This window comes from Lissotriton helveticus, chromosome 8 (assembly GCF_964261635.1).
Source record: "Lissotriton helveticus chromosome 8, aLisHel1.1, whole genome shotgun sequence".
Lineage (NCBI taxonomy): Eukaryota > Metazoa > Chordata > Amphibia > Caudata > Salamandridae > Lissotriton > Lissotriton helveticus.
In genome coordinates this window covers 901,420,675-901,434,038 of record NC_136069.1, presented here as the reverse complement: position 1 = coordinate 901,434,038, position 13,364 = coordinate 901,420,675, and the positions used below count along the sequence as shown (strand labels likewise).

General features: G+C 43.3%; 1 protein-coding gene across 1 annotated transcript in view; it reads right to left on the bottom strand.

Annotated features, from left to right (window-relative positions):
* Positions 1-13,364, bottom strand: part of LOC144772975 (coagulation factor X-like) — a 261,014-nt gene that overhangs the window by 216,854 nt on the left and 30,796 nt on the right. Inside the window, exon 3 of the mRNA XM_078657698.1 lies at positions 3,850-3,874. Coding sequence (XP_078513824.1) covers positions 3,850-3,874 — 25 coding nt within the window. The remainder of the gene's footprint in view (positions 1-3,849; positions 3,875-13,364) is intronic.

The following is a 13,364-nucleotide window of genomic DNA, read 5'->3' as shown; positions in this document are numbered from 1 at the left end:
GCTAAAGCAACAACTAAATGTCGTGTGCAGAAGTTGCAAAAAAGGAAAAATGGCGTTTAAACCGGTAATGAGCCCATGCTAACTTAACACGGTGTAAAGATATCCAGGACCTAGATGACACCTCCTCATGATCCGGAAACGAACTGAATAAGATAATAGAAGTGCCATCTCATGAGAGCAGATTGCAAGTTTATATGTGGACGGTCCGCAAGGTAAAGCATTAAAAACTAGGAAAATTCAATGCTAAAGAAAAATAAAACAGCCAAGTACTTTATCGAGTCTTAAGCCAATAGGCAAGGTAAATAATAAAAACTTGACAATTAAGTCAATGAATTGTCAATGAAATGCTAGTACTCAGCATATGAAACATGAAAAAGGTCTATGACATAACTGTGTATGCAAAATAAGCTGCAACAGCCTCCAACAGGAAGTCACCGTCTTCATCCGAAAACAGTTCAGCCATCCAATTTAAAAGCGGAAAAGAACATACGTGCTCTCCCAGCACCGGATCCTCTATCACCATCAGAGGACAGCTCGGTGGGTTTTCAAGAAAGCTGTGTTCCAAGAAAGACTGTGCTGCCGCCAGTAAATTCCAGGGACCAAGTAGTCCATGCATCAATGCCACAGCCATAATCCTTTCGCCAGGACAAATCAACTCGTGAGTAATGATAGGAGTCATCAGCTGATTAAAGTCGACGTCAGGAGAAACCGGTCCGCAGAGACACAAATCAATGGCCCAATCGAAATAACAGGTCAGGCAGTGAAATACAGGCTGGACACAGGTGAAGTAGGAGAACCGAAAAGATAATCCATATGCCGTGCTTAATATCGCCAACGGCATTGTGCCATAATATTCTAGCATGCGATTGCGGAACAGTGTCAGCAGCTGCAGGGTCGGAGGTTGCATAGGAGGGACATCCATATTTAAAAATGTAAAAAAGTACAAGAGCGTCCGCTGGTAATGCAAGTAAAAATGCAATCCACGAACCAGAGTGGAGAAAATGGAATGAAAGGGAGCAGGGATGACTCCAAAGATTTTCTCAAATGAAGTCACGAGACCACTGGTAACAACTTTAAAAAAGTGTGCCAGGGATTTTGTGGAGGATGCGTTAAAGATAGTCGGAAACATGTTGCTGAAATTGAAAGGCAAACCTGTGTACGGGTGTTCGCTATGTGAAGTACGAAAGTTTCACGGGCCGAACTCAAGGCCACCTCTCTCTGAAACAAAAGAGCTCTTATTCTTGTCATGCCGTTGAAACGTGTCCCAAGGTTGGTATTTGTGGCCAGATTGAAAACTCCCTATGTTCATGTGTGGGAGGAAATAGAACATTTCTGCAGCAAATAACCCGTTCACTTACTGTTACGATAAAAGGAATACTTTTAATTAACTCAGAACAATCTTCATTATTGAGCATCAAATAACTACCATTTTGCAACAACTTGAACGTGGGGATGATAGCAGGAACTGGCGTGCCTTGCATCACGCAAGCCATATTTGGTCGCTGTTTGTTGCATGAATCGTGTAACTGTATGTGCCTACACATTAGTGAATGATCTGGCGTCTCAGTGCATTCCTCTCCATTCAGATAAACTTCTTGATCATCTTTGAAACATCTGTATGTGTATGGAAGCGACCAGACCTCATGAACAAAAGCACTACCTAAAGGTTCATAAAGACCTATTGGTATATATTTCATACAATTTGAAAACTTATATAAAGCAAAAGGCAGCGTTATTAAACCGTCGATAAGGCATGGTGCCAAAAAACCCGCAATCCTCTGCTGATGATGTCACTGAGCATGTCATGAATGATGTAATATGTGACATCATCAGTAGTGGATTATGGGTAATAGTATCTCTAGTTTACTCCCCTATAGCTGTCTTTCTTTTAACATAAGTGTGTGTTTCCTTCCCTTATACTTACTGTTTTTGGTTCGCTTCCAGTTCGCGTACCAGCGAGCGAACTAGGAAGCGAACTAAGAGAAATAGAGGTTGGCACAGTTCCAAATATTGTACCAATTTTTTAATAACGGGGAGGTAGTTCTGAAAAGAACTTTTTTTTTTATTTTTCTGAACATTTTTTTACTGTAAGGTTCCCGATTCGCGAAGCGGGAACGAAGAAAAAAAAATATTTAAAAAAATAATTATTCATAAACATATAAAATATATTTTTGGATTTAAAGAAGAATAAATTTTACAGCTACAGATATTAGCTGTTAAAAAACCAATGAAATTCACTGAAAAAACCATAGGTTATAGACCATATATAGTTAGGAATTAGCATTTACAAAACCTTGAAAATTCACTGAAAAAACCATAGGTTATAGACCATATATAGTTAGGAATTAGCATTTACTAAACCTTATTTTACTCACACAAAACCATTGAAATTCCATATATAGTTAGTTGCACTAACTATATATCGCGCACCCGCAATCCACTGCTGATGATGTCACATATTACATCATTCATGACATGGTCAGTGACATCACTGATGACATCACTGATGACATCTCAAATGACATCACTGATGACATCTCACTTGATATCAATGATCACATCACTGATGATATCATTCATGTGATAATACAATGCATCTCCTCACACTCTAATATAACCTCCGTTACACCCAGTGTTAAATAGAGAGTATCATTTTTGAAACCATTGACACACCAATACTAGTTACTACATACGCACTCACTGATTCCTATGTCTACACACACATTCACTCATACAATCATTCATACATACAATCACTCATCTTTACAACACTATCATATGCACTCATACACCTATACAGACACTCACACTCTGCCACTCATCCATGGAGTTACTCACACACCTAGTCAGTCCTGAAAAGAATCAATCACACTTCCATTTTCTTATCTATACAGTTAAACACAGAACACCTTACATTTTTGAAACATATACTAACACATAGTTACTCTCTTATAGAATCACTGATACAAGTACACATTGATCTGCACAGAGTCACACACCTCCCAGCCAGCCATACACACACTCAGTCTCCCATACAAATACTTGTGCAACCAATCAATAACCCATATAGCTACTTATATAGCTACTGATGAACACGTGCAGCAGCTTGCACAACAACAGACATACTGATGCACACTTTTAGACAGTTTAGTCACTAACCCGTGCATTCAGTAAGACGCATTTAATCACTCACTCATACAGTCAATCACGCACCTACTAAAACCTTCATTCAGACACTTATACATCCACTCATTCTTCAATATGTAAAACATATTTAAACTTTACAGAAACACATAATCACTGGATGTTGTCATCAGTGATGTCATCAGTGATGTCACTGACCATGTCATGAATGATGTAATATGTGACATCATCAGCAGTGGATTGCGGGTGCGCGATATATAGTTAGTGCAACTAACTATATATGGAATTTCAATGGTTTTGTGTGAGTAAAATAAGGTTTAGTAAATGCTAATTCCTAACTATATATGGTCTATAACCTATGGTTTTTTCAGTGAATTTTCAAGGTTTTGTAAATGCTAATTCCTAACTATATATGGTCTATAACCTATGGTTTTTTCAGTGAATATATATATATATATATGCAGAGAACTATTCATAGGCAAAATAACATTGATAGGAAACTTGCTTTTTCTTATTCAACACTTTTAATGTGTGATGTCCAACTCATAAGTGGGATTTGTTTACACTTCTTTCAAGATTTTGCATACCTGGTTCTCAAAAGCAGGGTCACCCTATACTACAATGGCACTTTTTGGTCCAAATGTAGCACACAGCAGAACGTTTGGTTTAAACAAACAATTTTAAGTAATAGCATATTTCTCTTACCTTGATATTTATTCCAGAATTTTCTCTGTTGGAAGAAAAAATGTTAGCATTAGGTTAACAGGTGGCATTTAGAAGAGATAAAAACTAGAAGTAACTGACGAGGATCTGTTCGACCAATTTATGCATGAATGAAATAGACTCAGGGCCTGAAATCCTAACTTTCTTGTTGAAAAATACATTCACAATTTTCTACTAGACTTATTTTTTTAACGCTCATAATTTGGGACCAGAAACCTTTTTACAAACCTACCTTTGTACTAATGAATTGGTTTGAAAAATATGGAATCAGATTGAGTAGTAATCAAACCTACTTAATTAATATTCATAGGTTAAGGCTCACATTGTAGCTGAATCCAATTGGCTACAATCACAGAGATGGTAGCTTGAATGGGTCAGCATACTCCGATGTCTGTTATTGAGTTAAATTGAAGTATCTTGTTTTTAAGAAAAGCAGCCGCCAGTTTTTTTTCAAAGGAAAGAGGACTGCTTTTTTTAATTTTTTGTTTTAATTCTGTGTTTTTAAATTCCTAGAGTTGTAGATTCGGCTGTGGTCCGCACAGCCACTGCCTACTCCCCCAGAAACTTTTTCCAAAATTCAGAAAGGAGATAAGGTCCAAAGGGTATTCTTTCCCTTTTCCAAATCAACTACCACCCCAGCTTGGAGGTTGTAACTTTTCAGTGGTTTGCTATAGGTAAATTCTGGTCTCAAACTATTAATTCATCTGATAATGATTTAGTATTTGGAAGGGAAGCCCAAAACATACTGCTTCCAAATACCAAACTGGTATTGATTCAAAAACGCATTTTCGGAATGGGTACAATTTTATTGACTCCTAAAATGTTTTTTGTTCATGGTCACAAAAGTTTTTGTGTTTTTGTGGCTGCAAACTTAAAATCAGAGTGTTTCTGCAAGGGCACAAACATTTAGCACATCTTTGCCCTCAGTAGGATATAGGTGAGGCATTTAAAAATTATTGAAAGCTAGGCATGGGAAGGCCTCATTTTGAATCTTTCTTCACACATGCCATTTCTACCATATGAAATTTGTTACGTTTGTCTCTGCCATGCTGATTTTTATCTTATGCATGTTCTTAGACCTTTTCTAATTTCAGACACATTTGCTCATGATCAACATTGAAATGGGCTCTCAGCAACCGCCCTGGGCTCAGGTTAAATATAAGTTCTCCACTCCTTAATGATATAAATATCAACTGCACAAAATTAATTTTCTGGGACATTTTATGCTGCCACCTCATATTCCTCATATTCTGAATAGAGTCCTTCAAACAAACTCATGCCCGCTCCCCAGAATCAATTAGATGCCCTATTTTACCAGTCTGGTAGTGCACTGTTCCAACCCATTAAACCTCGGGTCATAAAGTGATATGTGTCAAAATTGTTTACCATATTTAGATAGTTTGGTTTTTCCCATGAGGTTAATTGGAGCGTCTTATCTGTTATTAGAAGCTCTGGATATCCTTATCTGACTTTGATTCATATTTGAGGAATGTCTTCATTGTGATTGCATGCATGCACAACAAACACACCTTCAGACCAATTAGATTGATAATCAACAAAAGAAGGGGATATCTCAGTTTTTTCACAATGTATTCACTGGACACATTAGGCCTATTATTATGTTGGACGGACTTACGCCCGCCCGACACGTCTCGGAAATTGGACCTACCGACCTATGGTCGACAGAACCGACCGCCTCATTATAACTGTTCGGTCGCATACTCCCGATCCTCTATGGGCGCTCGTAAACCGACCATAACACAAGCTCCCATAGAAGAATGGGAGTCTGTGTTCATCCCTGCACCGTGAGGCAGGCACCTGGTGGTGCCTGCTACACAGTGCAGGGATGAACAGGGGGACACCATAGGTGCCCCCTCGGCCCCCAACCGGAGGCTGCAGAGGCAAGGGGGTCCCACATGGAAAGCCTGCCAGAGACCGAGTATCATAATCCCAAGGGCGGGAAGGCCGTCCTTTGGGAGAGCAGCCGTCCTCCAACTGGTCGACGGGCTCCTTGAGCCTGTCAGAAGCCAGCCAGAATGACCGGCCAGTTTAATTTCCGACCACCAGCATTTTAATGCGGCGGTTGGGAATTAAACCGAGATGTGGCCGCATCGTAATCGGCCTCATTAAGTCTAAAACCAGTCTCTTCTATGACACATCTGGTTATGGAATGGGAGCCAAAGATATGTTAATTGTTCAGTGTGTTTATAACTTAATGAGCCACCACACAAATTTTCACCTTTTCTACCATCTCTTATTCTACACCTGCCTGCCAAACCCTTCTCTCATTCACTTCCAGTTGACACTGCTAGGGCCAGATTTACTTGGAGTTACACTGGCACTCTTCTAATAATAAGTGATGAAAAGTGTCACGAAGCATCACAAATATCAGCCATGGATCAACGTTCACTTGCAAAAACTATTTTGCACTGAAAGTTGTCCATCGAGTTGTACTCAAGCTTCTACGCACAATTTCCCAACTAATGTATGCAAGGGGGGCATGTATGGGTTGAGCCAGCACAAATATCTTAGTGTTTTTATTAGGAGTGCGATCTACCTATTACTCAAATCCTAACACGAAAAAAGAGCAGGCACAAGCAAGTAGCCAAGCAGTATCTTGCCTAATAAACCTACATGTAAGGTTTGCTAGACTAAAGCACACATCTTACATCTCCGACCACTGTGCTGGTGTATATATATATAGGAATTAGTACCGGAGGATGTACCTCTCATTCAAAAATCTATGCAACACAGTGGAGATTCGCCTGCATGCCATGGCTCTGCATGACGTAGGACAGCCAGATTTATTATAAGGGCAACTGATGATATCATTGGCAGATGTCTCGCTACTCCTAAACCTGGCGCTGCTCTATTGTCTGCCTTTTGTGCAAAGCAGAGCTCCATATTTTCAGTAAGCACTTCCTTGCACGAAGGACAGTAAATCTGGGCTCTAGAGTCCCTAACAAACCAGCATTACTATTAATGTCTTCAACTTCCTAGAACCAGTCTTACCAGGCTATAAATATGCAATGCTTTCACCTTTTGCTCATGTTTAGTGAACCCTTAAAGTAAATGTGCTTATCTTGCAGTACTCATAATGTATTCCCAACCTTTTCTTCAATGCCTCTTATACCTTTTAGGGTCTAATTATGACTATGGCGGTCCATTGGACCGCCATAGCCATGGTGGTGGTCCACCTGCCATATTCTAACTATGGCAGTTGGAACGCCACAGAACCACTGCTACCGCCATGGATCTGTGATCACTGGCGGTCTTGCTGCAGTTTGAGGGTGGTAATATGGAGGCGATGCCAATGCGGAACCACCAAGCATATCACTAATTTCCTCACCACCACAGTGTGGCAGCGAGGAAACTAAGGGTGCCTTACAGGGCCAACTGTTGCCTCTGCGCCAGGGGATGCATGCAGGGGGGCACATGGTGTTCCCCCGTATGCATGCACTCCCAGTTCCTGCAGTCCATGCCCTGCAGGAACGTGCAGTGGTATTTCCATTGCCCTGTCTTGCTAAGGCTCAAATATGAGCCTTATCACCACACTGGCGTGGGCGAGCTGCCACAGGACCGCCCGACCTTGATTCAAGTCGGAATCCGGCAGGCGGACTCATTATGGTTTGGCTGTCTTGGAGCAGGGCACTGACATGGCTGCTTGCTCCAAGACCCCCAAACTCATAATAAGGACCGTAATGTTACTCAGGTCTCAATTTCCTAGGATTTAGCTTCTCTCATCCTCTTCTCCAGGTGAATGTTTTCTGTAGCTAGGCAATCAGCTGTAACATTTTTCCTTCCAGGCATAGATCTTTCCTAATGGTTGTTCTATTTTAATTACACAACCAACTCAAAATGTGTGGCATGGCCTTACAGATTGGTCCTTTAATAGAGATCAGGTATATCTAAGTCTTAGAGCCAGTATAAAAGACATTCTCTAAGCATACATCTTGTAATACATGCAAACTAACATAAAATCTGGACCTCCTGGGTTATAGTATAATACAAACCTGCCTTTTTTAATGAATGACAAGAAAAAACGTTGTTTGTTTTTGTCTTTCCTCTCCTAGACTAAGGTTGTCTCCACTCTGTACCCACTTGGATCAGTGGTCAGAATTGTCCTCCTCTGTATGTCAAATATGAATACTGTAAGTAGTTAACAATCTAAGTAATAGTATTCCATATACACCTCCACACACTATTCACTCCATTCATTTCTCACAACCTAATGATTTATGGCAGCTTTTTTGGCAAAATGTATCACAAACTTAACTTGCATAATCTTATAAAGGGGCAGTTCAACTGTTTCAACCATCCCTTTATTAGGTGTAACCCATTCTTTTGAGGATTTGTGCACAAAATAAGCAGTGACTATAAATTTGTATTTCTTCTGTCTCATTCTAAGAACTTTTTCCTGGAGGATTTTTAGAACTTGCTCAATTTGTGTTCAGGCTTTCTTTTGCCTTGTCAAGAAATAAAAACTCATCCCATTAAAGAGTGATGCCGGACTAAATATCATCTTTTAAAATGATGCGCATACTCAGGAGTGATGGAGGGTGTGATGTAACTCCTCAAACAACCCTACGTGGAAGAATGTAGATGAAAGGGGTATTGTAGAAGACATTTGAGCCTTGTACAAAGTAGTTATCACTTCATTTATTGAGGAAGCAGATAATGATCCAGCCATAACTGTCTATTGAGGTCTTTTAAGTTGATGCATATTCTCATTTTACTATAAGCTTTTTGGGGATCACAAAGCACAAAAGCCAATCTGAGATGTCTGTATGGTCCAAACATATACTTTATATGGATTCCCTAAACCCTCTTTTAGCTGATATTTCATCATTAGTGATATGTTTTGATCATGTGAGTTCTGAGTACTCTTCATGATTTAAACAAATGTGTGCTCTACAACCTCCAAACTGCTATGTCACCTTCTTAAATATGATTCAGAAAAGGGGGTGGTGATGAACAGAGTGTCTGAATTAAGCAGACCACTCTTACCCAGTCCAAAGATCAGGGCTTGATCCATCACCGTTATTTAGCTCACTGCCCCATCCCAGCTCAGAACCTGGCTATATGCAAATTAGTCTGTCCCTGGCCCAGTGCATCATGAGAACAGGGCAGACCAAACTACCAAGCCAATTCTTCACCAGAAAGGAGACAAGCTACCGGGGACCGGTTTCTGGCATTTCAGCCTCGTCGGCCCGGCTTGCTTGAATCCTGATGGAGCAGTGAGCAAGGGACTCATGTCTGAGTATACCCTGCCACACCTATAGTGGCCAAAAACGATTCAGAAAAGGGGGTGGTGATGAACAGAGTGTCTGAATTAAGCAGACGACTCTTACCCAGTCCAAAGATCAGGGCTTGATCCATCACCGTTATTTAGCTCACTGCCCCATCCCAGCTCAGAACCTGGCTATATGCAAATTAGTCTGTCCCTGGCCCAGTGCATCATGGGAACAGGGCAGACCAAACTACCAAGCCAATTCTTCACCAGAAAGGAGACAAGCTACCGGGGACCGGTTTCTGGCATTTCAGCCTCGTCGGCCCGGCTTGCTTGAATCCTGATGGAGCAGTGAGCAAGGGACTCATGTCTGAGTATACCCTGCCACACCTATAGTGGCCAAAAACGATTCAGAAAAGGGGGTGGTGATGAACAGAGTGTCTGAATTAAGGAGACCACTCTTACCCAGTCCAAAGATCAGGGCTTGATCCATCACCGTTATTTAGCTCACTGCCCCATCCCAGCTCAGAACCTGGCTATATGCAAATTAGTCTGTCCCTGGCCCAGTGCATCATGGGAACAGGGCAGACCAAACTACCAAGCCAATTCTTCACCAGACAGGAGACAAGCTACCGGGAACCGGTTTCTGGCATTTCAGCCTCGTCGGCCCGGCTTGCTTAAATCCTGATGGAGCAGTGAGCAAGGGACTCATGTCTGAGTATACCCTGCCACACCTATAGTGGCCAAAAACAATTCAGAAAAGGGGGTGGTGATAAACAGAGTGTCTAAATTAAGCAGACCACTCTTACCCAGTCCAAAGATCAGGGCTTGATCCATCACCGTTATTTAGCTCACTGCCCCATCCCAGCTCAGAACCTGGCTATATGCAAATTAGTCTGTCCCTGGCCCAGTGCATCATGGGAACAGGGCAGACCAAACTACCAAGCCAATTCTTCACCAGAAAGGAGACAAGCTACCGGGGACCGGTTTCTGGCATTTCAGCCTCGTCGGCCTGGCTTGCTTGAATCCTGATGGAGCAGTGAGCAAGGGACTCATGTCTGAGTATACCCTGCCACACCTATAGTGGCCAAAAACTATTCAGAAAAGGGGGTGGTGATGAACAGAGTGTCTGAATTAAGCAGACCACTCTTACCCAGTCCAAAGATCAGGGCTTGATCCATCACCGTTATTTAGCTCACTGCCCCATCCCAGCTCAGAACCTGGCTATATGCAAATTAGTCTGTCCCTGGCCCAGTGCATCATGGGAACAGGGCAGACCAAACTACCAAGCCAATTCTTCACCAGAAAGGAGACAAGCTACCGGGGACCGGTTTCTGGCATTTCAGCCTCGTCGGCCCGGCTTGCTTGAATCCTGATGGAGCAGTGAGCAAGGGACTCATGTCTGAGTATACCCTGCCACACCTATAGTGGCCAAAAACGACTCAGAAAAGGGGGTGGTGATGAACAGAGTGTCTGAATTAAGCAGACCACTCTTACCCAGTCCAAAGATCAGGGCTTGATCCATCACCGTTATTTAGCTCACTGCCCCATCCCAGCTCAGAACCTGGCTATATGCAAATTAGTCTGTCCCTGGCCCAGTGCATCATGGGAACAGGGCAGACCAAACTACCAAGCCAATTCTTCACCAGAAAGGAGACAAGCTACCGGGGACCGGTTTCTGGCATTTCAGCCTCGTCGGCCCGGCTTGCTTGAATCCTGATGGAGCAGTGAGCAAGGGACTCATGTCTGAGTATACCCTGCCACACCTATAGTGGCCAAAAACGATTCAGAAAAGGGGGTGGTGATGAACAGAGTGTCTGAATTAAGCAGACCACTCTTACCCAGTCCAAAGATCAGGGCTTGATCCATCACCGTTATTTAGCTCACTGCCCCATCCCAGCTCAGAACCTGGCTATATGCAAATTAGTCTGTCCCTGGCCCAGTGCATCATGGGAACAGGGCAGACCAAACTACCAAGCCAATTCTTCACCAGAAAGGAGACAAGCTACCGGGGACCGGTTTCTGGCATTTCAGCCTCGTCGGCCCGGCTTGCTTGAATCCTGATGGAGCAGTGAGCATTTTGTCCACCATAAGCATGGAAGGGTATACTCAGATGTGAGTCCCTTGCTAATTGCACCATCAGGATTCAAGCAAGCTGGGCCGACGAGGCTGAAATGCCAGAAACCGGTCCCCGGTAGCTTGTTTCCTTCCCAGTGTAAGAATTGGCTTGGTAGTTTGGTTTGCCCTGTTCCCATCATGCACTGGGACAGGAACAGACCAATTTGCATATAGCCAATTTCTGAGCTGGGATGGTGCAGTGAGCTAAAAAACGGTGATGGATCAAGCCCTGATCTTTGGACTGGGTAAGAGTGGTCTGCTTAATTCAGACACTCTGTTCATCACCACCCCCTTTTCTGAATCATTTTGTCCACCATAAGCGTGGAAGGGTATACTCAGATGTGAGTCCCTTGCTCATTGCACCATCAGGATTCAAGCAAGCCGGGCCGACGAGGCTGAAATGCCAGAAACCGGTCCCCAGTAGCTTGTTTCCTTCCCAGTATAAGAATTGGCTTGGTAGTTTGGTTTGCCCTGTTCCCATCATGCACTGGGACAGGAACAGACTAATTTGCATATAGCCAATTTCTGAGCTGGGATGGTGCAGTGAGCTAAAAATCAGTGATGGATCAAGCCCTGATCTTTGGACTGGGTAAGAGTGGTCTGCTTAATTCAGGCCCTCTGTTCATCACCACCCCCTTTTCTGAATCATTTTGTCCACCATAAGCGTGGAAGGGTATACTCAGATGTGAGTCCCTTGCTCATTGCACCATCAGGATTCAAGCAAGCCGGGCCGACGAGGCTGAAATGCCAGAAACCGGTCCCCGGTAGCTTGTTTCCTTCCCAGTATAAGAATTGGCTTGGTAGTTTGGTTTGCCCTGTTCCCATCATGCACTGGGACAGGAACAGACTAATTTGCATATAGCCAATTTCTGAGCTGGGATGGTGCAGTGAGCTAAAAAACGGTGATGGATCAAGCCCTGATCTTTGGACTGGGTAAGAGTGGTCTGCCTAATTCAGGCACTCTGTTCATCACCACCCCCTTTTCTGAATCATTTTGTCCACCATAAGCGTGGAAGGGTATACTCAGATGTGAGTCCCTTGCTCATTGCACCATCAGGATTCAAGCAAGCCGGGCCGACGAGGCTGAAATGCCAGAAACTGGTCCCCGGTAGCTTGTTTACTTCCCAGTATAAGAATTGGCTTGGTAGTTTGGTTTGCCCTGTTCCCATCATGCACTGGGACAGGAACAGACTAATTTGCATATAGCCAATTTCTGAGCTGGGATGGTGCAGTGAGCTAAAAAACAGTGATGGATCAAGCCCTGATCTTTGGACTGGGTAAGAGTGGTCTGCTTAATTCAGGCACTCTGTTCATCACCACCCCCTTTTCTGAATCATTTTGTCCACCATAAGCGTGGAAGGGTATACTCAGATGTGAGTCCCTTGCTCATTGCACCATCAGGATTCAAGCAAGCCGGGCCGACGAGGCTGAAATGCCAGAAACCGGTCCCCGGTAGCTTGTTTACTTCCCAGTATAAGAATTGGCTTGGTAGTTTGGTTTGCCCTGTTCCCATCATGCACTGGGACAGGAACAGACTAATTTGCATATAGCCAATTTCTGAGTTGGGATGGTGCAGTGAGCTAAAAAACGGTGATGGATCAAGCCCTGATCTTTGGACTGGGTAAGAGTGGTCTGCCTAATTCAGGCACTCTGTTCATCACCACCCCCTTTTCTGAATCATTTTGTCCACCATAAGCGTGGAAGGGTATACTCAGATGTGAGTCCCTTGCTCATTGCACCATCAGGATTCAAGCAAGCCGGGCCGACGAGGCTGAAATGCCAGAAACTGGTCCCCGGTAGCTTGTTTACTTCCCAGTATAAGAATTGGCTTGGTAGTTTGGTTTGCCCTGTTCCCATCTTGCACTGGGACAGGAACAGACTAATTTGCATATAGCCAATTTCTGAGCTGGGATGGTGCAGTGAGCTAAAAAACGGTGATGGATCAAGCCCTGATCTTTGGACTGGGTAAGAGTGGTCTGCTTAATTCAGGCACTCTGTTCATCACCACCCCCTTTTCTGAATCATTTTGTCCACCATAAGCGTGGAAGGGTATACTCAGATGTGAGTCCCTTGCTCATTGCACCATCAGGATTCAAGCAAGCCGGGCCGACGAGGCTGAAATGCCAGAAACCGGTCCCCGGTAGCTTGT